The sequence below is a fragment of the Rattus norvegicus genome, chromosome 18 (genome assembly GCF_036323735.1).
Source record: "Rattus norvegicus strain BN/NHsdMcwi chromosome 18, GRCr8, whole genome shotgun sequence".
In the NCBI taxonomy this organism is placed as follows: Eukaryota; Metazoa; Chordata; class Mammalia; order Rodentia; family Muridae; genus Rattus; species Rattus norvegicus.
This window is the reverse complement of record NC_086036.1, coordinates 31,517,665-31,545,450: the sequence shown is the minus strand read 5'-3', so window position 1 is coordinate 31,545,450 and position 27,786 is coordinate 31,517,665. Positions and strand designations below refer to the sequence as shown.

The 27,786-nt window shown below is 39.9% G+C and overlaps 1 protein-coding gene across 15 annotated transcripts in view; it reads left to right on the top strand.

Annotated features, from left to right (window-relative positions):
• The window catches only part of Nr3c1 (nuclear receptor subfamily 3, group C, member 1), a 121,726-nt gene extending 99,058 nt beyond the window's left edge, over positions 1 to 22,668 (top strand). For 8 of the 15 annotated variants that reach the window (XM_017600843.3, XM_017600844.3, XM_063277082.1 and 5 more), the window contains exons 3-9: positions 1,392 to 1,558; positions 5,645 to 5,761; positions 8,101 to 8,376; positions 9,303 to 9,447; positions 12,846 to 12,976; positions 17,340 to 17,497; positions 18,587 to 22,665. In XM_017600843.3, the coding sequence (XP_017456332.1) occupies positions 1,392 to 1,558; positions 5,645 to 5,761; positions 8,101 to 8,376; positions 9,303 to 9,447; positions 12,846 to 12,976; positions 17,340 to 17,497; positions 18,587 to 18,739 (1,147 nt within the window). In that variant the 3' untranslated portion in view covers positions 18,740 to 22,665. Of the gene's footprint in view, positions 1 to 1,391; positions 1,559 to 5,644; positions 5,762 to 8,100; positions 8,377 to 9,302; positions 9,448 to 12,845; positions 12,977 to 17,339; positions 17,498 to 18,586 lie in introns of all 15 variants that reach the window. The other 7 variants (XM_063277088.1, XM_063277086.1, XM_063277087.1 and 4 more) reach the window with 2 other exon arrangements.
• Positions 22,669 to 27,786: the final 5,118 nt, after the last annotated feature.

Here is a 27,786-nt window from a genome sequence, read left to right as displayed (position 1 = left end):
CAAGACAATTTAACATGAGGAGTTCCACACCTGAAGAGTCTGTACTGTCTGCAGTTTTTAAAGTCTGATGAGAGGACAGAACAAGACAAGGAATAGGCAGTGTAACCTGAAGCAAAAGGCTAGAGATTATTTTTAGCAATATATATGCTTCTTTTCCGGAGTGAGGATGTGTGACAAGAGCTCCTTAGGACAATTCACCATTGAAAATCATTATCACTTAATACAAAATGTAATAGTTAATTTGTCATCTACCTTCATTGCTTCAGGTAAAAGATAAATAGCCATTTATTTATTCTTTCAAATTCTCTGACGATGTAAAGGCTTTCAATAAGAAATGTAAACTAATAACACTACCTTGCTCATTCCTGTGATGGTAAGAAGTTTGCAGAATGGAAAGTGAGCTCTGGTCGGAGCAACAGACTCATAGTTTTCATTGTTTGCCTCAGGGTATTTTGATTGAGAAGGGGGTGGAGAGGTAGTTGTTCTCAAAATAGAAAACTAGAGTTTTTTTTTTCCAACATACATGGTAATGTTTCTGGAACAATCATTTCTAAGTCATAAGAAACTACCATTTCAGGTAGGATCAAACTCTAAGCTGGTATGTAATTTTTTTCTGTAGTAGAGAGCATGGATAGAATAATAATGAGATTAATGCCAGAATTAAAATTAAAAGGAAAAGAAGATTGATGGTCTAAGCAATTAAAGGGTTAGAAGGAATTTGGGGATATGGTAGAGATATCCTTTCTTGGGCTTTATGATAATTATGGGTCTAATCCATCATTTTAATCTTGCCAATTACACACTTAGCATGCATTATTTTCTAAGTAAACCACAACATCATTCTGTTTAGAAGTCAGAGAACTAATTGGCTCTGGCACGTCATACTTTATTTACTGCCGTGCATCTATATTTCATATGCATGGGAGTATGCAGGTGTGTAGAGACCAGAGCAGTGCACAGGGTATCTTCTATCACTCTCCACCTTTGCCTTGAGACAGGCATTGGATGGGAACCTTACTGTTTTAGTTAGGCTGGCTGGCTGTGAGCCCATCATATCCACCTGGCTCTCTCCCCCAATGCTGGGATTATGGCATGCACAGTTATGGCCTGCTTTTTAAGAAGGTGGTAAGGACTTGAACTCAGGTCCTCATGTCTACTGGGCAAATGATCTTAACCACTGTACCATTTCACCAGTTTAATGCATTTCATATTTCATATAGAAAAATAGTATGTTTCAGTATATGGAGATAGGGTATTTTGGTGCTTGTTAGCACTTAAAAGACAGAATTCAGTGTGAACATGCAGCTTGAAATGAGAAGGGAAAAGAAATACATTCTAACATTCCTTTCATAATCATGACAACCGTAACACCATTTATCCTTCTCCTACAGCCCTGGAATGAGACCAGATGTAAGCTCTCCTCCATCCAGCTCGTCAGCAGCCACGGGACCACCTCCCAAGCTCTGCCTGGTGTGCTCCGATGAAGCTTCAGGATGTCATTACGGGGTGCTGACATGTGGAAGCTGCAAAGTATTCTTTAAAAGAGCAGTGGAAGGTAGTGTGTGTTTTGAAGAGTTTTATTTTTGTTTCTATTTTTCATAGTAAATTTTTAACTGTTCATTGTATACAGAGTCCACTAATGATAGCCATCAATTCAGGGACAAGCATAGTGGCCCTTAAGTACTCCACTGGGAAGAGACAGGAGTAAGGAGAAGAAGTAGAATAAGTTGATAAGTTCAGTCTGAGAAAGAAAAAAGAAATGTGCCGTGTAGACTGGCAGTATGCTAAGTCTGGGCAGGCTGGGAATGGTGGGTTTTCATTCCCCATAAGCAAGTTAGTTTCAAAGCTACCAGCTATACCAGTCTGACAAAATCGGTGACCATGGGAAGGAACAATAAGGGAGGAACAGCGTCTTTCTTTACTTTTCTCCTGTTAGATAAATAATAGGTCATGTTAAGTACCACAATAACTGAGGTCCAATCTACTAAAGTAAAGGCCAACTTAATAATCACAAGTACAGAGATCATCATATGGAATCTGGAAGTATGGCATTGCAAAGAAGGCGACTGCACTGTAAGGATGATACAGGGTGGTCATGTATTGGTGAGTTCACACTCCAGAGCAACGGGCTAACATTAGAGATATTCTTTATACCCCACCCAAAAGCATCACAACAGAATTAAACCAAAAATTAAAGCTATATTTATCTTTCAGTATAACACCATTCACAGCCCACTGTGAACTCTTTCCCTTATTTTTATGTAAAAGTAAGTATTAGCTACACTAGAGTTAAATGTTTATCATGTAATTATTTCAGAAAAGCATGGTGGCTAGATCACATTAGTAAGAAAACCTTTAAATGTGTAAGATGTTAGTGAGTAAGTCACTTGGCTGTTTCCTCTTTTATTTGAGTTTCAGCATTCTCAAAGGCATTTTCCAGCTCTAAAATTCTGCAAACCCTTGGTACTGTAATTCAAAGAAAAATTCTATCTAGACTGCAAAATCTATAGCATGGTTTGTAGCATTTCATTTTTAAAGGATAGGTATGTTATTTATTTAACATGAGCTTTTTAACACATACTAGATAGTATACTTAAGCCTTATATTGTCAATATAAATACCCAAACATAAATCATAATTAAGTTTTACATGTTTGTAATATAAGACAAATCTATTTTTTAATCCAAGATCCTGGGAGTTCTCCAGGTCCTTATGCCCTGCCAATCTTTTTGTCTTGCATTCATTTTGCTCACAAGTATTGACTTTGTTTGCCATATGTGAAGTACATACATAAAAAAATCAATTAGGGACCTGTGAACACTTAGATCCTGTTAGGATTTGTGTCTGCCAGACTAGCAAACAGGTTCAGAAAGCTGAAGTGGCAAAACTGGGATTCCAGCAAAGTGGCCTCCAAGTAAGGTCGTATTCTCAACAAGACCCTCAAAGACGCATCTGATAAGCCCTTGATGCCTGCGAGATTGTAATGCAGGTAGATGCTGAAATAAAAGGACTCATAAGAGGTTTAACTATTAGCTACCATACACTGAGTAGTGCTGGTGTGTTGAACACAGTATCATCTGCATAATTACTTCTAAGCTTGGCAAAATTCCCAACAGTTGATAAGAGAACAAACTCCAAAAAGTTAATGTTTCCAAGATCAGTTTCTTGGCATGCCACTGTACCACTGCTACTAAGAACAACTCTAGAAGGTTAAGCTGATAGAATTAGTTTATAGTTAATCCTCAGACACTTTCAGTACAGATTGTAGTCTGCGTCTTCTGCATACCCTGTGTTGTGTTTCCCACTTTGTTCTATGCAATATTTTATTGGTCATAGAAGCCAGTGTTGGTGTGATTTTGGAAGGGATTATACTACACTGTATTAGGAGACAGATATCACTGGGGTATCGTGTAGGCTAGCTACTACCCTATCATAAATGGCAAGCCACTGTCAAGTGCTAAAAGTAGATTTAGCCAAAAGTACCAATAAACAGTGTTAAAGAGGCTTCAGGTTATCTGAAGGCTCTTTCCTTGCCATTGAGAAGTTGGAAAGGAAATTTATCAGGTGGCAGAAAGCAAAGGGATTGCAGAAGTCTGTCTTTAAAGGACGGTTGAAGAGTTACTTTTGTAATAGTAGCACGTGGTCATTCTCTGTGAGATAACACAGATCCAATCCCGTCTTGTTCTAAGGAAGGAACTGACTAGTGGATCATTCTGTTATAATAACCTGAGCCTATACTAGGATTCTCAGTTATAGTACACACTGGATAAAGAAATCAATATCAGCATAGCACACTTAGTCCAATCTTTTTAGTTAGAAATAAATAGAACACTGAAGTTTTCTACTCTAGAAGTAATTTTTCCAGCAACACTGAGATAGGGAAACTCTGTAAGACAGTAGATGTAGGGTTTTCTGAGGGGGTAAAACTTCAGTGCTTTACTGTGGATACAATCTGTTGTTACTTCTTTTGCTGCACGATGGGATTTTAAAAATTTATTTAGTCTTATTTTATATGTATAAATGTTTAAATGTATAAATGTGAATACCATGTGTGTGCCTGGTACCTGCAGAGGCCAGAAGGCATCTAATTCCCTTGAATTGGAGTTGTAGACACTAGCTACCTGCCGCCCTGTGGGTGCTAGGAACTGAACCCAGGTCCTCTGCAAGAACAGCAAGTGCTCCTAACTGCTGAGCCATCTCCCTGACCTCATATAATAGGGTTTTATTGAGCTAGTTCCTCTATTTTGTGTTTAAGAAAATAGGAGGCTTACAAATCACAGAAAGGATTTGAAAGAGCTAGCAGACATATTAGGCATGGGAAAGTAACCCTGAAATAAAGCCATTATATAACTATATAGCTAATATATAACTAAACTATTAGTCAACGTCGTAACTTATCCTCACGAAAGATTAAACTAATACAGCTAACTTTGTACTCCAAACACATATTTAAACAACATCATGATGTAATATATCAGAAAAAAACTAATTTTTTTTATCAAAGTCTTAGATTGCCCTAAGCAATAAAGAAAAAAATAGTCTCTTCTTAGAAATCAGGTCTACATATGTTCCACCTGGTGAACTGATCATTACAATTATTTCTCATTTCTTTGAATATGATTTATTCTTGAGAAATGTCTGACATTACTCAGTGTCTTGCCATCTCATTTAATACAAGTAACACAGACTGGTAATTATTGGTGTACTGTGTAGACAGTCAGTCTTGTGTAGGAAACTTCTATTCCTAACTTCTAACTCTACCCTATAATAAATGGCAGCCACTGTCAAGTGTTAAAAGTGGACTTATCCAGCCCCAGTCAAATAGATCCTTCAGTTGTTTTCATCATTTAATACTCGGATTAAAGAAGACAGTGCAGCATGTGGGAGATGAAAACACTTTTCTGCCTTTTCCCCTTTAACACTCTCAGAATGTTTTGCCGAGAGACCTAGAGTTTATGGTATGTTCTTCAATGCTGGGTACCAGAGAACGTCGAAGCTAGCACTGATGACATCAGTATTTGAGGCTGAAGGTGACACCAAGCATCCTCACATTCTAAAAGCATATGAAATAATTATCTTTCTTTGTTAGTTTGCCAAGTTTGCGCTTTAAGTAATCCGTTGCTGGAAGTTGGTTCATTTAAGATTGGGAAGAACTCATTTTACATACCCATGATAATGTTGAATGATGAATTAAAAGTCATTTTGTTCCTTAGGGATTCCCAAAAAATTGTAAGCCTGCTTGTGTTTAGTCATGTCAGCAATAGATCAGAATTCATAATAAAAAACAATGATTACAAACACCATCTATAACTGTTAAAGAACCATATAAAGCAGTTTTTAAAGTACTGACCTTTGGCACAGGGCATTTAATAGCATACAATTCTGTCTCTTGATCTTAGAGTATTATGACTTGAACATATCTATATATGAAGTACAGAAGTAAGGTTTGTTTTAATTGACTTTTAAATTCATTGAACAGAACAAGTCCTCTCAACATGGTAATTCATGTAGAAAAGCACACTGTTGACTTCTTGTGTCTTGATGATAGTCTGCTTAACACAAAACCAGAAAGAGGATAGGCTTTTCATTAAAAATGTCCTTACAGGTCTGTGGAATTTTAACAATGCCCTTTACTCTCTTGTAGGACAGCACAATTACCTTTGTGCTGGAAGAAACGATTGCATCATTGATAAAATTCGAAGGAAAAACTGCCCAGCATGCCGCTATCGGAAATGTCTTCAGGCTGGAATGAACCTTGAAGGTAATGGAACCTTAAAGGAGCTACCTACCTATCACATGAGAACTGACCACTTTACTTTTTATAAGAGCAAGCAAACGTAATCGTAATGAACTCTAATTAAATTAGCAAAATGTTATATTAAAATAGAATGTTTTGTTAGTTCATCCACTTTTGTTATATACATTGAATTCAGGACAGCCAGGGTGTATATTAAGTAAAGAGATTACATAATATTGAAAATTACGTAACTTGGAGCAATTTTGTTTTCATCCTTCTTACTCCTTTTTTAAAACTCAAAACCATTTCCTAGGATTGGAAAGGACTGTACGTGAGAGCTAGTTCATGCTCCTCTCATTTTCCTGCACTTCAAAAACACCACACCTTTTACTTGAAAACATATGTTTTATTACAACTCTGCCAACAACATTGGATGGGTTGTTTTATGGTTTAAGTATAAAAGAAAACTAAAAACTACTTGTAAGTTATAATTTGAAATTCCTGATTATATAAAAAGTTATATAATTAACACTTATTTAAAAACTTGCCTCTGGAAAAGTCAGGATTTGCTGTAGTTGAAGTAGCAAGCTCTCTGAAAGGAGCATTCTTAGTAACTTGCAAGGTTAGTATTTACTGTTACTGTGTTATAGCATTTAGCAAATACTCACCAAGCATAAAGAGAATATAAATTTAGTGCCTGAGTCTGAGCAGCTTACTTTTTGTTTATGCTACAAGGTCAGTCACAAAATAGTACACATGCCACAAAAGAAATATTACTACAGGATCAAGAGGGTAGGTGATCGTGTCTGTCCTGAAAGTCAGAGAAGTCATCCTAGACCAAGTAGCACTGAATTGTCAATACAGACCCTGAGGAGGAATTAGATGACCAGTAATGAGAGAGGCATGGTCATATTTGTATTTTATAAATAATAGTCTTTGGGATAGACAAATGGATTAGTGGCAGAGGATCCAAGTTCACTTCCCAGCACCCACATTTGACAACTCACGACTGCCAGTAACTTAGTTCCAGGGGATCTGATGTCTTTTGACCTCTGTAGATACCTACAGTCATGTACTCAGACTCCCACACAGAGAAAAACATTCACATGATTAAAAATAAACATCTTATATTGAGGAACTAAGGAATTGAGAAGAGCAATAATTTGGATAAAAGATGCTGATCTTGAGAGAATGGTATTCATCTCATTCTCTTGATAGGAGTGTTGTTACTAAATATAAAGAGTTCAAATCCCCAGACCGCTCCCAGAGCTGTAAGTCCATCCAGATTGACAGCTCAGTCCCACAGGGGACATCTGTGTCACACCTCCTCCTCTCAAGGCTTATGGAAGAGAGGGTGGGAAGACAGAGCCGGAGGCACTGGATGACGACAAGGGATGTGTTTTCCAGACAGAGCAGGAAAGCTGTGCATAGAAGCTCACAGCACTTGTGTGCAAGCCTGAGCCAGACAGAATCTCAGAATGGGACAGGGAATGCCCCAAAGTCCCACTCCCTAGCTGGTTCCCTGCTGAGTGTGGCCCCTGCTAAGTCACCCATCCGAGTGGAAGGAAAGCCACACATCAAGAACACATGGGCAGCACGATTCTATGTCACAGTGGTAAAGTGGGAAGCGGGTGTGGGTCTAGGAGGAGTTAAACACAGAAGTAAGTGTGTTCAAGACACACTGTAGAAAATTCTCAAAGAGCTAAGAAAAACTGAGAATAAATGGCAACACAGTGTAGCACTTAGGAGGCAGGGGGCTCAGAAGTTTAAGGTGAACAGTAAACTACTGGATCACTGTTAGAGTAAACAAATCATGTGAGTGAATTCCTATAGACCTTTCCCTTCCAGAAACAAAATTTCTCTTCCATGCCATGCTATCAAATGACAAATAGAAGAATCCTGGGATTGGAGGCTCAGTGGGTAATACCGGGTGGTGGGCAGGCATGAATGACCCAGGTTTACCCCACTACCCACATCAGAAGCCAGGTACAGATATGTCCAGGCTTATTAACCACAGCATTCTGAAGGATAAGGTGGGACAAGAGTGTTTCTAGGGCTTACTGGCTACTAGCCTAACTTCAAGTCCAACGAAGGAGCCTGCCTCAAAAGGAATAAAGTGGAGCGTGATAGACTTGGATATCCAACTTCTTCCCCTGGCCTTGAGCAAAGCACAGGTGTATGCATACACACGTGTACGTACACCACATTCACAATGTGTGCACACATTCATGGAGACATGCCAAATTTTTAAATAGTTTACTTCTTTCGATAATAGTTTCAGAAATGAAAGACCTTTATAATTGGAAAGTTTGGGCTACAGAGTTAATTCAGTGCATTTATTTTCCTTTTTTCAATATCCACAGCTCGAAAAACAAAGAAAAAAATCAAAGGGATTCAGCAAGCCACTGCAGGAGTCTCACAAGACACTTCGGAAAATCCTAACAAAACAATAGTTCCTGCAGCATTACCACAGCTCACCCCTACCTTGGTGTCACTGCTGGAGGTGATTGAACCCGAGGTGTTGTATGCAGGATATGATAGCTCTGTTCCAGATTCAGCATGGAGAATTATGACCACACTCAACATGTTAGGTGGGCGTCAAGTGATTGCAGCAGTGAAATGGGCAAAGGCGATACCAGGTAGGACATGAAGGACAACAGAGCTTCGGCAGAAAGCTGTGTTTTCTTCACCAAAAGCACTCTGAGCTGGGTGTGGTGTATGACTGGTTTGCTTACCATACACAATCCTTGGGGTCAATCTGCAGCACCCTCCAAAATAAAGCTGCTCTAAGACTCTATCTGTCATCCTGATTGATCTCACAGCAAATCTTGTTTCTCTTACTCACAAGAACAAGAGAGAGATCCAAAGGAAACTGTGGGTGCCATTCCCTGACTTTCAGGTTACACATAGTATTTCATTTTACATAAGATCTTGCAATATCCAAACTAAAATCCCATCCACGGCAACGCCTGGAAGACAGCATTCAGGAATTCTACTTATTTTCATTTAGATTGTTTTTGAAGTTGATAAACAGCAGATTTGCTGACTTTGTCAAAATTTCCTAACACAAAATTATTTTAGTTTTTCATTAAACAAAATGCCATGTATTGACTTTAAACTTTCTTCTAATTTTAAAGGTATTTTTAAACAAAAGTTCTTTGTTGGAACTTCAGTATACCAAAGGTCAAGGATAAGCCTCAGTCCTAACTTTACAGATAGGAAAGTGACTGGCAAGCTTATGGCTACACACACCTATGTGGCCATCACCCCACCTTTTTAGCATGAATGATAAACTTTTAAAAATCTTCAGGAACTTTTAAAAATCTAAACCCATTAAGAAATATCCTACGCAAAGACTCTTGGCTTTCTCTTTTCCTATACTACTTGATGTACACTTAAATAGACAAAGTTGACCAAAAATAGCTGTTCATAAGTTTTATTAAACCATTAAAGAGTTTTGAGTGCCCAGGTGTTGATCTGATCAATGGCTATCTATTAATGATCACACCCAAACAAGGCCAACTGGGTAACTAGAGTGTTCCTCATACCTTTATTTCCAATCTAGGCTTCAGAAACTTACACCTGGATGACCAAATGACCCTGCTACAGTACTCATGGATGTTTCTCATGGCATTTGCCCTGGGTTGGAGATCATACAGACAATCAAGTGGAAACCTGCTCTGCTTTGCTCCTGATCTGATTATTAATGAGTAAGTTACATGTGAATCGGGTGTCCTGTATCCACTCGTATGGTATTTTAAGCAGCTGATGTTTTCCCCATGGGCTATCACAATAATGTGGGTGGATATCTGTGAGTTCCAGGATAGCCTGAGCTATGTGCTGAGTTCAGGGTAGCCAGAGCTACATAATAGAAGACCTTGTTTAAACTAGCAACCAAAACCAAACCAACAAACCAAAAACCCCTTTATACCTTAAGCATCTCTGGAGTCTGAGATTAAAAACAATTATCTTATTGTACTGTTATTTTAATTATATACCCCTAATCTAGAAAACAAAATTAGTCTAATAAAAATTCATGTGGGGTCCACAGGAACAATGAGGATGGCCCCTCTGAGTGGGTTTGAGTTGGTATAGACAGGCAAGGCTAACACATCTGCTCCTTAGAAAGGCTGTGAGAATTACACTGGGGATGTATTGCTGTTGTAGAGTGCTTGTTTAGCATGTATGATACCTCCCGTGATCCCCAGCACGACGTAACCAGGTGTGATGTGCACACCTGGACTCTGCACTGAGAAGGTGGATATCGGAAGATTAGAAGTTCATGATTATCCTTAGCTACATAGCAAGTTTGAAGCCAGCCTGGGTCACATGACATCATGTCTAGAAAAAGAAAGGAATGAATATGAAGAATATAGTATTATGATTTTTTTTTAAATTGAAGAACTATCACAGCTCACAGTTCACAAGTCTGCTGTCGTCTCATTATGTAAGCCTATGCTCGCACTTAGAACTGCTGTCCTGGTTCACCCCTGGTTCATGCAGCTGTTTTGCTCACAGGTTTTCTACTTCGATTATTAGTGTCTTTGTGTTGACTGATGCTTTCCTCCTTAGCACTGTCCTGATCAACTGCATTGGCTGCCCAGTGCTTCCTCACTTCCTTTCTGTTTATTCCTTTTAAATGTTCTCTGTCGATACTTAAGCTGGTCATTCTTCAAACATAATCTCTTGGCTCACAGAGACTAAATACATCCTCTTTTCCATTTAGCCCTGGTTTTTCTTATTTTCTGTTTTATACCAACAGCCTTTGTTCCAGTAGCTTATCCACTCCTAGAATGATATGTCACATACAGAGTCCAAGGGATATTTTTGGAATAATAGACATTATCCTTTATTGTACGGAGATTCTTGAGAGGCAGAGACAGGCAGATCTCTGTGAGTTCGAGGCCAGCCTAGTCTACAGAGCTAGTTCCTGGGCAGACAGGGCTACATATTGAAACCCTGTTTCAAAACCAAGGGGTGGGGTGGGGTGGGGTGGGGTGGAAACCAAAAGCCTCATTAACATAACACTAGTTCAATTACACTTCATGTAAGTAACAATGACCATCTGAGATGTGCCCTGAATGACAATTGGTTATGTTTAGAGAAAGGGAAGCTGAGAGCACTTGGGATGCCCTAAAGAGGTTGTCTGAAAATATAGCAAGCATCCTTCTTTAAATGTGCAGGAGTTACAGAAATGCTTCTATTTGAGCTAAAGGTTAAGTAGAAGAGGCTAAAGTAATGACACAATTAAGTTCCTTTTCTCTAAGTGTTTTAATGGGGACCAGATGATATGGCCCCAGGTATTTTTAAGAAGAGATTCTTTAGCCTAGAATGCAGTTTGGGGACAGATCTCAGAGGATAGGTAGGAAAGCAGTAGAGAAAATTCCTAACTGGAGCAGCGAACCATCCCAGCTAGAGTATACAGCGTCTCTCCGCTGGAGGGGCCTACGCTGTTCTGCCGACATATTTTAAGTGGTATTTACATACTTATCAAGAGCCAAGCACTGTTATACAAATGCAGAATAAAATGGTAGGCAAAATAGACGAGGTCTCTTAAACATCTGATGGGGACTCAAATAAAAGACCACAATTATTTCATAAACCATGATAAAATAGTATGGTAGCCTTGGGGTGGAGATGATGGGGGTTTTAGAACCCAGAAATCTTGAGTAGTAATCATTCATTGTACAAAACAAACAAACAAAACTGTGAAAATGTAGAGCATTCAAGAGAGAAGAAACAAGTGTGAAGAACTGAAGCAAGCTTAGCACAGGTGAGGGATCCAAAGAAGGCCTTCGTGACTGTGGTAATGTTGAGAGGAATGAATAAGGGCAAAACAAAATCACGGCATCTGTGAAATAGACTTTAGATTTGTTCTAAGAAGTAACCAACATGGATTAGAGGTAAATAATAGTGAATACCGTTCTTAGACTTGGGAGAGGGAAGGCAAGCACTCTGCCAACTAAGCTCCGCCCTCACTCAGTCAGAATATAGAGAGGATCCTGCTCTTCAGTTGCTCACACGCTAACATGTGGAGACCACTGAGGGGCTAACACAGAGATCCTGGGGCTCCCAGCCAGTGTAGCCTAAGCTCCAGGTGCAGTAAGGAACGATGTCAGCAGACAAGAGGAAGGCCGAGAAGAGCGCTAAAACTGGCCCTAGCACAACTTTCCCACATCACTGTCTTTAGGGTGAGATGCTATTGACAGGGAGGGGCTTCTGTAAATGGTAAGATCAGAAACTGTGTTGTAGATCTGACTATATTCAAATGTCAAGTGTTGATTTAAATGAGTAACTAGTACATCTAAATGCTAAGGGAAATAAAATAGTATCTGCTGTATATGGAGTAAACTAGTGGTGTCCCTGCTTAAACATCAGCTAAACAAAGGCCACACACTACACATGCTAACATGGATAAGGGAAACTCTAAAAGGCCTTAACCCTACACAAAGAACCATAGACAGCTAGGAAATGCTGGCGACAGGAGAAATGGTTTTCCCCAGGGGATTATACATCAGTTGATTATCCCGTACCACTGGTCATCCCTGGAAACATATAAGTAACATGCATACTGAGCAGGTTGCACTTATGTATTTAGGAATATATATGAATATAATGCATGCACATAACGACAATTAATGCACAAAGAGGCCATCAATTTGAAGGAAAGCAAAAAGGGGATGTGGAAAGGTTTAGAGAGAGGAAAGGGAAGGGGGAAATGGTGTAACTGTAATCTAAGAAAATGAAATAATTTTAAAAGGAATAAGCAGACTAAAAGATTTGTAGGAATAACTATTCCCTAAAAGTACACTGTTACTCCATAAAAGTACACTGTTGGGATTCCAGAATTAGATAGCTTACTGAGTTCTAAGTATACTAAAGGATTCACAATTTTGTTGTTTCAGAACAACAAAAACCTAGTGTCTCCTGTAAAAGGTTATTATTGAATTGTCTCTCTTTGTTTGCCAAAATTCAGGTCTTATAATAGGTTATTGGTAACAGCAGTAGATATGTTTGCAGCCATGAGTTCATAGATGTAAAAACCAATCCAAAATTCAGCTATTAGCACTGTTTCTTTCTAACTCATATCTGTATTTGTGTCTCCCAGGCAGAGAATGTCTCTACCCTGCATGTATGACCAATGTAAACACATGCTGTTTGTCTCCTCTGAATTACAAAGATTGCAGGTATCCTATGAAGAGTATCTCTGTATGAAAACCTTACTGCTTCTCTCCTCAGGTTGGTGGATCACCTACTCATTCTTAAGATTCATATCTAAATATGGCAAATACCTGTGAAAGTTGTAAAACTATTGTTTGTAGACCTATCATAATAATTACACCAATTCCATTGTGATGTCTTAATAAGATGATTTTCAGAAAAAAGGGAGAGTGTGTGTGTGTGTGTGTGTGTGTGTGTGTGTGTGTGTGTGTGTGTGTATTAAGTGTTGTCAATATTAGTAAGATAAATGGGTACTATAGATCTAGTATGGGTTCTGCCCAGGGATCTCTGGTGATGAGGCTCCATACAGAGTCTTCCTTCCTTCTACCCATCTGTCTTTGGTAGATCACAATATAAAATGGAGGGAGAATGCTGACAGTAATGAGTCAGTCTCTCTGCTGTAGATTATTTGTAGATAAATAGTAAAAACTACCGTGTGTGGGGAATAACTGAGAGAATAGCCAACTGTCTGTCAGAACAACCACATGTTTAAACATGACCAACTTTAGATTTTAGCAAGACTGCTTCATAATAAAAGTAGAAAAGTTAAAAACTTGGAGTTTGTTTATATTAGCTAAGTAATAAAAGGAAAGTCATACCTGATATTCTTTTAAAATATATAAAGAGCTCTTCAAGTCAGCAATTAAAACAATCTGTTTTTAAGGACTGGGAATATGCAGACTTGACTTACTAAAGAAGATAGAATAAAGGCAGTAAGCTGTCATATACCATAAGGACCTATCTAGAATGAACCAATCCAGAGTAGTGAGTACACCAAATACTGGTTGAGGACCTGGAGCACAGGAATTCTTCTTCACTGCTAGAAGAATAGCAAAGTGAAATGACCATTTCAGAAGACAGTTTGGTAGTTTCCTATAAAGGCAAACCTAGTCTCACCATCTGATGTAGCAACTGCTTGATCAGTACACAGAGGAAATGAAAACTTATGCCATGTGGATATTTATAGCCAAGCAGTTTGTATCTGGCTAAACTTAGACGCAATGAGATATCATCCAGAAGGCAAATCAATAAACTGATATATCCAAATGATGGTATTATTCAACACTGAAAAGAAATGGGCTGTTGTACCAAGAAAAAATATCATTGAACCTTAAACATATCCTATTAAAAGAAAGAAACTAATTTCTTAAAAAGAATCTCATCAACTCCAAGAAACTAATGGTGCCTGATGAGGACTGGTTTAAAAGGAAAGTTCAACATGCCTGGTAATCCAGCCTTTCTTCAGAAATTTTACAGGAACTTGGGGTGACTCTTATTTTTATGTTGGTTAGAAAGGGGGATACAGCATAGTGTACATGTAGTGTTTCCACAGCAAAAGTAAGGCCTGCCCTATGAGAAAGACTGCCTCATCAAGACCTTATCTGACATGGAGAAAAGGCAAATAAAGGATTCTCGACCCTTATAATAGCCCTCCTGACTCACAGGAAGGAAAAGGGGGAATGGGTTTCTAGGAAGCATTCAGGTGCAATAAAACTGAAATGTAATCACAAGAGAAAGCATGTAATTGGGGGCTTGCTTACAGTTCCAGAGGGAGCTTAGCTTAGCCTATTACCGTGATTGATGCAGGCAAGCACAGTGCTAGAAAGGTAGCTGAGAGCTACACTCTGATCTGCAAGCAGAGAGAGAAAGAGAGTAAGTGACATTGGGCCTGTTGTAGACTTTGAGACCTCAAAGCTTATCCCACAGTGACACACTTCCTCCAACAGGACCACACCTATTCAAATAAGAACACACCTCCTAGTCCTTCTAATCCTTTCATAGCTCCCCTCCCTGGTGACTAAGCCTTTGGGGACCATTCTTATTCAAACCACCACAGTGCCCATAACTAACATTAAACACAATTTGCTAAGGACCCTACAGGAAAAATACAGACTACATGAGAATTCTGAATGAAGATTCACAGACAGCTAAGGAATTTCCTCTAAGGGAGCACTAGAAATAGCAGATGCTGAAATGGTAACGCAGAATGCTCCTAGCAGGCATACCGTTAAGTTGTCGTGCAACCAAGAAAGAGTGAACATAGAGCAACAGAAACGTTCTAGACTCAAATAAAAAGAGGAAAAAGAATAACAAGGTGTGATGAGACTGTAATATTTTAAGTAATCAGAGTTCAGAAATTTCTAAGATTAGTTATATATACCAAAAATGTGGTTCCAGGAAGTTCAGGGATAATCAAGCAAAGAAAAACAAAAAAAAAAAATCTTCATTTTGACATATCCTCTTCAAATTTAGAAAACCAAATACAAAGGGTAAAACATCTTGAGTTATGATTTTAAAACAATAACCAACCTTCTATAACCTATACCAGACTTCTTATCAGAAATCAAGCAAGTAAGAATGTAAAGTAGTTACAATGTTGGAAAGAAAGACAAGTAAAAAAAACCACCAGTCTTAGACAATAGACCAACAGAATTACCCATGAAGAAGGTGGGGCCAGGCACAGTAGCAGACTGTGGAATACTGGTACTCCAGAGGCTAAGGACTGAAAGTCAAGCCAGCCGTGGCTACCTGTCAGGACTGTCCCAAGAAATTGAGTAAAATAAAAACCTCAAATAAATTTGTCTTTCAAAAAGGAATTCATGGTCACCTTTATATCCATCTTATATGAGCTGTTTTAAAGAAGAGAGGAAAATATGTCAGAATTATGTGCCACATAAGAAGAGATTATAATACAAAAAGGACACCTAGAGTAAAATGTCTCTTAATGTTACATAACTGTTACAGTAATAATAACAGGTACCAGGGGATCTGGAGAGATGGCTCAGCCACTCCAGCACCCACATGACAGCTCAGATCTGTCTATAACTCCAGTCCCAGGGGTCTGCTGCCTACCTCTGACTTCTGTGGTACATACATGTGCATAAACATACATCAGGGAAAACCTCTCTCTCTCTCTCTCTCTCTCTCTCTCTCTCTCTCTCTCTCTCTCTCTCTTTCTCCCGCCCACGCACACACACACATACACACACATTTTTATTTATTTTTAAATTAATGAATAACCACAAACTAGGTGGTGAAATACATGGATATATACAGTAAATGACAGTATTGTAGTACTTGCATTAGGAGGGACATTTGGATGCACTCTGACATTGACTGCCCGTTAGGTAGCTCTAGAGTATTTTGGAAGGAGAATAGGTTAGTTGTAAATGTATGATACAGCAGTCACTTAGGAGTTCTAACAACAGTTGTGGGCATTTAATGAAAACTGAAAGCTGATGTGACAGTTTCCAGTGAGCCTCAGGCCACATTCTAGTGGTTGAAAGTCATAGGCAAGATAACTCAACTTTCCCAAACCTAAAAAGCACACATCCGTCCTCCCAGGTAGCAGGCTTTTGTCCCATACCCTTGGTGACATGTTTGGTCAAAACAGAAGTACATCTTAGAGCAGGCCAAGCAATGGGTGGAGCTCCTTATCCCTCCTCAGGGTAAAGTTTTATGCAAAGAGGAAAAACTGCTAAATGTGAGCAAAGGCAATCCTCAGAAACAAGAAAGCAAAATGAATTCCTGGTGCCAAACTACTAGTGGGGGCAGGGGTCACCGTCAGTCAGCTGAACTGTGTTCATGGACGGCATGTCTGCTAAAGAATGAAACACTGAAGACAGGGCAAAGGTGGACACGAAAGGAATGAAAACAGCATTTCCCTTGGGAGGACACAGTAAGTTCAGTGTATTGCAAAAAGAAAGAAGGAAAGGAAAAGAAAAGAAAGCCTGGAAGGAGATTGGCGGGCTTAATTCCCTGGTGACCTTGCCAGAGATGGGTGGCACCGATACAAGTTAGGGAAAGCCTGCTGAACTGAAGGAAAAGGACAAGAAGAGAGTGCCTACAGGGACAAGGGGACAGGCTCAGTGTAGAGGAGAGCTGGGGAGGTGGTTAATAATGAAGTGGACCTAGTTCAGTGGTTCCCTTCAAAGAAAGAGACTCAAATCAAAGGCTGTATAGACTTTGCCTTAAACTGTGCAGCCCTTTGCTTTGTAATAGTTGTCACAGACCTTTAGACACCCTTTCCTGGAGGGACTGACCCCACCTGGTACAGTACAAAGGGTGTAAAAGGAAAGAGTCTTTAAAGCGGGCTCTCATTGGTGTACATCACAAATTAGCTATACACAAGATGACACTGTGCATCCTCAGGGGTCATGACCAGCTCCCATTATAAGATGGGAGACAGTTGGCTTTCCCATGGTTAGGAACCCCAATTCTCAGTTATCCTGTACCTTAGCTATGGTCCCACAGTCCTTTGAAACTGCATGGATTTTAGAGTGTATTGAAAGTACACTGGTGAGCTATGCATGAAATGTGATCTTAGTGCAGGACAAGTCACAGAAAGGAAGAATTTAACTGACTTCATATTACCTCTTAGTTCCTAAGGAAGGTCTGAAGAGCCAAGAGTTATTTGATGAGATTCGAATGACTTATATCAAAGAGCTAGGAAAAGCCATCGTCAAAAGGGAAGGGAACTCCAGTCAGAACTGGCAACGGTTTTACCAACTGACAAAGCTTCTGGACTCCATGCATGAGGTAAGTACCAGACATAAAGCCAGATCAACAGCGAAAAAGAAAACTCGGTTGTGGGCAGTGCCACATGCCTTTAACCAGACACAGTAGAGCAGTGGGTGTCTGTGCGCTTGAGGCTAAGATAGTCTAGTCTGCCTTCAGAATGCCTGTCAGTCAGAGGTACTGAAAGAACCTCTCAAAAGCCCAAAGACAAAGAAAGAGGCAGAAACATGGGAATTTTGTAGGTCCTAAGGTTAGTTTTAATTAGTATATATAATGTATATAATTATATACCAATCAGTCATCCCTTCCCTCAGTTTATATATTAGATTATTCAAGATAAATAATTTTGTACACATTCTCTTGTCTTATTAGTCTAGTCGTTTGCATACAAATTCCTCTGTTAGTACAGAGTTTAATATTCCCTGCTGTACATGAATAAGCTATCCAATTACACTGGTTTCTCCTTCCTATATATCAGCACTCCTGTAGGCTGGCCTTTCACTCACAATCGCCCTTGATCCTGCTGCCTCAGTTTCCCAAATGCTGGATCACAGGCATGCCGGGCTTTCATTCTGCGTGCAGGTGAAGACATTTAAAAAGCCTTTTGTTCTTAGGTGCTTATTTTATTTAAATTATTTTTCTTATGAGGAATTCCAACGAAGATTGGTATATTTTTATCAAAATTTTATGAAGGCCAATAAAGCATGAATACAGGATCTATAACAGGTCATCTGTGTATGTATTATGAGTTCAGTTTATAGTGTTTTTGTGGGATTCCTGAGTATGTGAACCAGTAGGTCCCTGAATCTTGTTCCTTCTCTTGGGTTCTTCTGTTTGTCTATCTTGTCCAACAATATAATGGTTTTTATTTTATTTTGTTATGTTTCATTTTATTATTACAATACTCTTAGAAGCTTTGATCTTTTTAATGAGAGAAGAGGTTAAGAGAAACTGGGAGGAGTTAGAAGGAGGGGATGCCATAATCGGGATATATCATATGAGAAAAGAATTTATTTCCAGTAAAAGAAAATAATATGTCAAGACTTGGTGGGGAGCCAAGAGGTCCGCAGTTACGCCTTGAGCCCCACCGTCGCCTGTCTTCTCTTGCAGGTGGTTGAGAATCTCCTTACCTACTGCTTCCAGACATTTTTGGATAAGACCATGAGTATTGAATTCCCAGAGATGTTAGCTGAAATCATCACTAATCAGATACCAAAATATTCAAATGGAAATATCAAAAAGCTTCTGTTTCATCAAAAATGACTGCCTTACTAAGAAAGGTTGCCTTAAAGAAAGTTGAATTTATAGCTTTTACTGTACAAACTTATCAATTTGTCTTGTAGATGTTTTGTTGTTCTTTTTGTTTCTGTCTTGTTTTGTTTTAAACACGCACTACATGTGGTTTATAGAGGGCCAAGACTTGGCGACAGAAGCAGTTGAGTCAACACTCTGAAGTGATAGCACAGCAGACAGTGAAGTGTATTGGTTGGTGTATCACAGAAACTAACAGTTACGTGGAGGCATGGCCACTGTCAGAGAGGGACCGCACCTAAACCACCAGTGCCCAAAGTCCATGTGATCAACTTTCTGCTCAGACTTTCAGTTGGCTGGGTAAAACTTTCTAGACTTTCTGTTGGTGTATTTTTCCCATGTATAGTTAGGATAGCATTTTGATTTATGCATGGAAACCTGAAAAAAGTTTACAAGTGTATATCAGAAAAGGGAAGTTGTGCCTTTTATAGCTATTACTGTCTGGTTTTAACAATTTCCTTTATATTCAGTGAACTATGCTTGCTCGTTTCTCTTCAATAATTTTTGTATTCCAGTTATTGTACAGCTGTTTAAGATGGGCAGCTGCTTCACAGCTTTCCTAGACGCTAACATTAATTTCCGTGTGAAAATGGGTCGGTGCTTCTACCCTGATGGCACCAGCTATCAGAAGACCACAGAAATTGACTCAGATCTCCAGTATTCTTGTTAAAAAGCTCTTACTCTGTATATATCTGCTTCCATGGAGAATTACATAGGCTGTGCAGATTAACCGTCCTAACTGGTGTAGAGCACCTAGTCCAGTGACCTTCTGGGTAAACCGTGGATGATGGTTACAGAAGACTGGTGGGAAAACAGTAACTACCAAAAGGCCCCTTTCCACCTAATGCACCATCTCTTCAATGGGGAGATAGCAACCAAGTTTGTAAATCAGCTCTTTCAGGACCTTCTGGAGTGGTTTGCATAACATTTTAAAATGTATTATTCCAGATAGCCAGCTCTGATAAAGCCGAGAGATTGTTTAATCAGACCAAGTAACTTCTCTCATTAAACTTTACCCCCAACTAAATCGCTAATACAGCAAGAATGGCTAGACACCCATTTTCACATCTCACCCGCACCGATTGGTCTAGCTCTCCTGGTGGTCCAGGAGAATCAGCTACTGATTTTTGTTACTTAGAACTGAATGTCAGGCATCCGTGTTTGTCCAACTACACATCCCTACATGTGCCATAGAATTTAACACAAGTCCTGTGAACTTCTTCACACTGAGAATTATCATTTTAAACAAAACAGAAGCTGTAGTAGCCCTTTCTGTGTGCACCTTACCAACTTTCTGTGACTCAAAGCTTAACACACTTACTAAGCCACAAGAAATCTGATTTCTACTTAAGGTGGCCAAATTATTTGTGTAATAGAAAAACTGAAAATCTAATATTAAAAATATGAAACTTCTAATATATTTTTATATTTAGTTATAGTTTCAGATATATATCATATTGGTATTCACTGATCTTGGGAAGGGAAGGGCTACTGCAGCTTTACATGCAATTTATTAACTGACTGTAAAATAGCTGTATAGTGTAAAATAAGAATGACTTTTAGCGAGATTGCTTTATCATGACATGTTATATATTTTTCGTAGGGGTCAAAGAAATGTTGATGGATATGATAGCCTATATGATTTATAGTGTGTAAAAGCATCCAAACAGGCCTCAGCGCTCTTGGAAATTAAAACACCTTTGTTCTAAGCTAGGGAAGGGAGCTGGAGACTGGCCCTGTGTGCACTGGAGGTTCTGAGGCTTGGACCCAAGAGACCACAGGGGATCTAATTCCCCACCTCCCATTCTAACCATCCTCATCCACCCATGACCCTGTCAGTGCAGGTTTGGTTATTAAATCCCCCGTTGCACTAACATAAACAGGACAGAAGGGTGGCGCTCACGTCGTTCTAGGCGCCGTCAGTAGCAGGGTTATTTTCCCATGCAGCCTCCCCACAGGTTAGCAGAGGGAGGCTTTGGAAGTTTGGCGATGGCGTGCATAGAGGCACCAGCAACATGTAAACCTAAAGAGCCCATAGGAAGCCAGGAATACACTAATCCTCCCCACCCTTCAACAGTCCATTTCCAAGTAAGATGAGGACATGCTTATGTTTTCTTTGAATGCTTTTTGAATGTTGTTATTTTCAGTATTTTGCAGAAATTATTTAATAAAAAAGTATAATCATTTGCTTTTTGAATTCTCTCTAAAAGGGATTGTTCAGTTTGTAATGGTTTAAATTGGTCTCAAAGTACTTTAAGATAATTGTAACCCAGCTGGATGTGAAATTTATGGTGCCTAAGAAATACCACTTGAATATTATCAATGACAGTGTTAAGTTTTAAAATGAGCTTCTCAAAAATAGATTATTGTACATTTATGGAATGTTATATGGTTAAACCCAAAAAAGCACATCACACATAAATCTGCTTTCAGTCCCAACCAGCTTGGCTTTCAAAAATAGAGCTCCAAAAACGAAAAAGGAGAAGAAAAAGATATATATGCGTTGTTATTAACAGAAGGCAACAGACATTCATAAAACTACTACCGGAAGCTTTCCTTGAAGCGTATAAAGAGCCATGCTCCTTTAGTATGTGGGGAAGAAGAGAGCTGTCATAGTTTTGAGTACAGTGAGAAGATGCGGTACTGTCTCCGTGTGTGGCTTCATACCGTTCCTAACTATTTAGGTTTATAATAACTTCAGTGAGACTTGGTGACATGCCTGTATGACTCATGACCGATCTTGAAAGATATCTTTAATTACTGGTAGGACAAAAAGGGACACTCTGGTTATTTTAGGCCTTGGCTTGGGATACTGTATATGCAGAAGAAAGGAGACAGGAAACTTGGGGAAGGGAAGGGAACCTAGGAAGCACTGCCTTCTGTAAGGAAAGACACACCAATAAGTGAGACTACCCCAAAGGGACAAGGCCACACAGTGTGGGGTCTAAGGATGAGTCAGGGTGAGCTCTGGTGGGCATGGAGAAGCCAGCAACTCCAGTGCTACAGAGCAGGGCAGGGCAGGGATGGGACAAGATGGGACGAGGATTCCCGCTGGATCCCAGTCCCAGTAGTTTGCTCCCTCTTATTTACCATGAGGCAGTATGACCATGGGATGAACCATGGTAGTATTGATCTGTCAGCACTCAAGGATCATGGTAGCCTTCAGGAGCTTGAGATTCCGGTTGGTCACCCCAACGGTAAGCTGGAGTTGAATGTGTTTCTTATGTGCCTGGTTTCAGTGTTAGAAGGTGAAACAGAGTGTACAGAAGACACTGCAAACCGCTTCAGATGGAAGTCTTCTCATTCCCAGACTATTTTCAGTCAGCCTGCTCTATCAGGACTGGTGACCAGGTCGTCAGGACAGGGTCGGCTTCTGTCTAGAATATGCCTGAAAGGATTTTATTTTCTGATAAATGGCTGTATGAAAATACCCTCCTCAATAACCTGCTTAACTACATAGAGATTTCAGTGTGTCAATATTCTATTTTGTATATTAAACAAAGGCTATATAATGGGGACAAATCTATATTATACTGTGTATGGCATTATTAAGAAGCTTTTTCATTATTTTTTATCACAGTAATTTTTAAATGTGTAAAAAATTAAAAACCAGTGACTCCTGTTTAAAAATAAAAGTTGTAGTTTTTTATTCATGCTGAATAACCTGTAGTTTAAAAATCTGTCTTTCTACCTACACAGTGAAATGTCAGACTGTAAAATTTTGTGTGGAAATGTTTAACTTTTATTTTTCATTTAAATTTGCTGTTCTGGTATTACCAAACCACACATTTGTACTGAATTGGCAGTAAATGTTAGTCAGCCATTTACAGCAATGCCAAATATGGATAAACATCATAATAAAAATATCTGCTTTTTCATCATGTGCCTCCCAACATGCTTTCATAGAACTCGTGCAGGACAACCACTCGTGGTTGTTTTCTCCTCATTCCACTCACAGCAGTGTTCCCACTTTAGGAAATGTCAGGTGCCGAGGTGGGCGTATAAATGCCAGTGTGTGCAGGGAGATGACGTTTATTCACAAGGAGCTTGCCCTGATGCCAGCAGCCCTAAAAGTCTTCTCGCCGTCCCCAGTGGCCGAATGCTCATGATTCCCCAGGGTACTGAGCACAGGAGAAACTGATGCCTGTAACTGCCTCAAATGTAACAGTCTGTATCCCAAAGATGGCATTATTTGTAAACACAGCAAAATTAATAGCTTAATTTAAAATCACAGTGCCCTTAGAAAGACAAGTAAGTAAACACAGCAGATACATAATACAAAAGATAAAGGCGTGAGAAGTAGTAACCACGTATCTATACACTCTTTAATAGCTTCTAAACAGTAGCTTTCTGGATCTTTCCACAGCATAGTGCTGCTACCACCATGAAAAAAGCCATTCTAACTTAAAAAGTGAATTTGCCTCACCTCATGTACTCCAACTACGGCTGCATGCCTGTTGTATAAGTGTAAGGAAGTGGCAATACTTAGGTACCTAAGACTATGAGATTGGGATGTCGGATCCACCCTCCCCAGTGTCTTAATTACAACAGATGCGCCAGCTGGGGTCCAGTGCGCTACAGTTTGTATGTGGTTTGCAGAGCCCAGAAGAGAACACCAGTGCTCTAGTGCTCTCTGCCTTACTCTCGAGACAAGGTCTGTCACCGAATCGAACTCGCTAGTTCAGTTAGACCAACTAGCTAGTGAGCTCCAGGATGTGCCTGTCTGCTCCACAGGGCTGGGCTCACAGGCAGGTGTGGCCATGTCCAGTATGATTAAGTGGATTCTGGGTATTCAAATTCAGATATCCAAGCTTGAGGAGCAAGAGTTCTCACTGAGCCATACGGTTCATCCATACCTATTCTCGCTGTGTACCATGTACCCTCAAGTATAAACCTGTTTATGTAAAGTGCCTAGTTAATCTTCACTCAATGAATAAATAAAATGAAGACACGGATGCTAGTAACTCAATTACTAAAATTACACTGGAAACCTGAGAGCTGAAGCCATTCAGTTACCAGGTATCGGATAGCAAGTCTCTGGCAGCCTCTTAGACAACTGATTTTTCTGCTGTCTACTACTTCACCGAGCACTTACTAGGTGCCAGATACCATGGTTTTTAATATATTATCTCATTTAATCTTTAGAGCCCTCAAAGTAGTATTCTTATCCTCACATATGTGAGGACGGTGTGTGGGGCTTGAAAACCTGAGTTGTCTTCCGAGGCTTACAAAGCTTGGAACTGGCTGAGTGGACGTGACACTGGGCATCTAGCTCAGGGGTTCGCATTCTCCACTTCCAGGGAAAGAGGAGTGGGGAACTTCTGAGTGCAGCCAGCTGAGCCTTGTGAGTCCTTGTCCTCTGACACGACCTCGCTTCATCCCATTTGCTACGACAGCAGTTTTTTAAATTATTCATTTGGGGATTATAGTGGTAGCCTTTCCCCCTTCCCTTCCCTTCCCTTCCTCCCTCAAACCTTCCTTGGTCCTCTTCAAACTCACGCCTCTTTTTCTCATTCACATTGTTCGTTTGTGTGTGTGTCAGGGCGGGGCCTATCTTCCTTAACCAAGTAAGCACCACCCACTCAGTTTAGACAAATGACGTGTGGATGTTTTCAGGGCTAACCATGTTGGGACGCCTGGGGAGACTGAGGGTGAAAAACTAACTCCAGAGAGTATAGAACTCTTCGGTTTTTCAGATACAAGGAATCTGTGTCACTTAGCAGCGCTCACAGCAAACCAACTAACCTCCAGGCAAAAGAAGGTAAAAGTGAGGCTGAGGAGAAAAGATGTTACCAAATGAAAACTCTGATGCAAGTCAAATCTGATCCTACTGTAACAACAGCACAACAAAATGTAGCCAAACCTTGGATATAAAAAACAAAGTAAAAACCACCTGAGGGGCTGAAAATACAGAGCCATTCTGCATCAGCTGAATGGTCTAGAGACTTTGCTCATCTTCTGAGGGGCTCCCAACAGCTTTTTTTTTTCCCCAACAGCTTTTATACCATCTCTCTGTTAAAACTTGTAAATTAATTATTTTTTTAAAAGTCTCTTGTCTATAGGACGTATCAAGCTTCCTGTTTCTTAGTTAAAATGAGATATACTTGAGTAAAGGAAACACTTAACTCTGTTTCTAGAACTCAATGAAGGAGTTCATCTAGACCCTATCAGATGCCTAGACAAGTTCTCCATTCTACCCGGCCCATTGGAGCAAGGGGGATTTACTCTGTTCATCCCATGTGTGCTCACTGGGAAGAGTAACTGTTGGAAGCTCCAGCCAATGGGACTGTCCCGGCAGCTTTTAAATGGCAGTGTCAGAAACAGAACCTTGCACAACTACAAAGGGAATCAAAAGTTCAAGTTTTAAGTTAACTGTGTTTCCTTCCCTTCTTTTATTGGGAAACGGTTTTCTTTCTCAGATTCCTCCTCAGCTTTTTGTGAGTTCATAACAAATATACACATGCCACAAGTAGCAGGAACAGTGACAAAGATGAACACACACAGCCACTAGTGCCCACCACTATGTCCTGCTGCCTGCCACTTATCACCCTAGACATGATTTTTATATTACATCATTTTGGGGGAGAGGCGGCTGTGCACTTATGGAAGTCTGGAGGACAGTGTGTGGGAGCTGATTCTCTGCTGCCACCATGTAGGTCCCAGGGATCAAACTCCAGTCGTCAGGTTTGGCAGCAAGTGCCTTTGTTGAGCCATCATACTGGTCCTGATTTTTGCTTTTAATTTGTTTCTGTTGCTCAATCCGTCCCAGACACCTGCTCCTAGATGTAAATACAGAAGAACTAAACTCGGCACTCAGACAGCGCACGTGCACACACATGTCCACAGCAGCACTGCAAGGACAGCAGCACTGCTAACGACAGCAGCACTGCAAGGACAGCAGCACTGCTAACGACAGCAGCACTGCTAACGACAGCCGAGGTAAACAAGGCTTTGATTATTTAGTACTCACTGATGATACCCACGAGGCTCTGATGGAAATACAAACGTAGGACATGGAAAACCCCAAGGTTGATAAGATTGCAAGGATTAACGAAAAACTTCATTTGAACGGGGAGGACAGTGTTCATAAAAATCAGAGGTTCACATGAGAACATGCCACAAATAGCTTCTGATCAATTTAGTGACCTGTCAGGTTGGCAAGCACGTAGCTGGTCCAACTCAAAGACCAACAAAGCATCACTAAAAAAATCCATGAATACAGTCCTGCCCTCAAGGAATTCAATATGAAGGCCAAATGACTCCCCATGTCCATGTCTGTTTGTCTATTCCAATAAGAACACTTGACCATTCAATGACCTACATGTGAATGTGCATAGTAGCAAAACAGCCAAAGTGAATGCCTTTCGGTTGATGAACAGAAAAACATATAATAGAATTATATATATGGCTATTAAAAGTAAAATACAGATGCAGTCCATAAATACACAGGAGCTCAAGAGCATGCTAAAATAATGTAGACACATAACGTAGTTTTTCTTAGGTGCCCAGAAAAGGCAAATCTGTACCACCAGACAGCTCAGCAATGGTTGCCTATGGTTAGGCATAGCATCAGGACCCAACGTATGTGAGTTGGTGAAGCTTTTAGAGGTGGCGGAGTGTTCTAAAACGTATTATGGTGATGACAGCATAGCTTGGTGAATTCAATATAATCCAAAACTGTACTTGATCAGAAACTACAGAAAACTGGGCTAAGATCCCTATGAGCACAGACGGCAAAGGGTCTAAACAAAGCTTGGCAGTACAACCTAACTTTAAAGGAGGAGGATACCATCACCAGTAGGCTAACCCACAAATGTCGTGTTATATCAACATTGAAAGCCGTCAGGACTGGCAAGATGGCTCAGGAGATAATGGTGCTTGGCACTAACCTTGACCACCTGAGTGAATCAATTCCAGCAAGCTCTCCTCTGAGCTCCACACATGCTCACAACGTCATGCACATACACACATACACAAAGAAAATAAATGTGGAAGAAAGTAATCCACGGTGGTATAAAACTAAAAGAAAAAACAATGTGGTGAAACAGATATCAAACACGTCATGAAATGCCAGATCTCCTGACTTTGTCAAAGGCGTTCAGTGAATATAAAGCCCTCAGCCTTCTGACAGGCATCGACCAAAAAGTGTGTCAGCGTCATGCTCCATGGAAAAAGAAACGCTTTCTCTTAAGGTCAGTAACAAATACACACATCTACTTTTACTACTTCCATTCAAATGTCATAGGAGGGCTTCAGACTCTTTAGTAAGATAAGAAAGAGGAAACATCTAAATCACAAAGGAAAGACAAAGTTATTTATCTGTATAATCACGATATCTTAAATGATTCTATTCAATTTCACACGGTTGAGGAGATCTGCCATCTGATCTCCTACTCTGTTCTTAGGTAGATATCCAAAAGAACTAAAAACATCTGCCCAAATCAGCATGAGTTCTCGCCTTGACCAAAGACCCTGCTTACCATAGCGTTTCCTACTGGAGTGACAGGAATGTCTTGAACTCAGGACGAATGGCTCTTAGGTAGCACTGTGTTAGGCCACGTTGTCTGGTTTTGAGTAGTTCACTTTGTTATATAACTTACAGCTCGATGAACATTAGGGTTTTTTTTTTAATTACCAGAGTAATAACAGTTAAGGAGAGCTACAGGATCCAATGGGCCAACAAACCAACTTTCCTACAATTGCAAAAGCAAGTCATTCCAACAGAGACCATCTGGTCTGCAAAGTCAAAAATATTACCATCTTCACTGACTCTTAGAGCATCAGGTCAATATAAAAAGTAAGTTTGCATCTATGCTATGACGTATAACCGAGGTGGAAAGTACTGCCAATAACTAAGTAAAATTATCCTTAATTGACAAATTACTCCTCTAAACAGGCTAGAGAGCTCAGACTGAACTGACAGAAACATAATCAACCGATATTTGACAAAGGAACAAAAGCTACACAGAAAGAAAATCATCAACAAATGATGCTGGGAA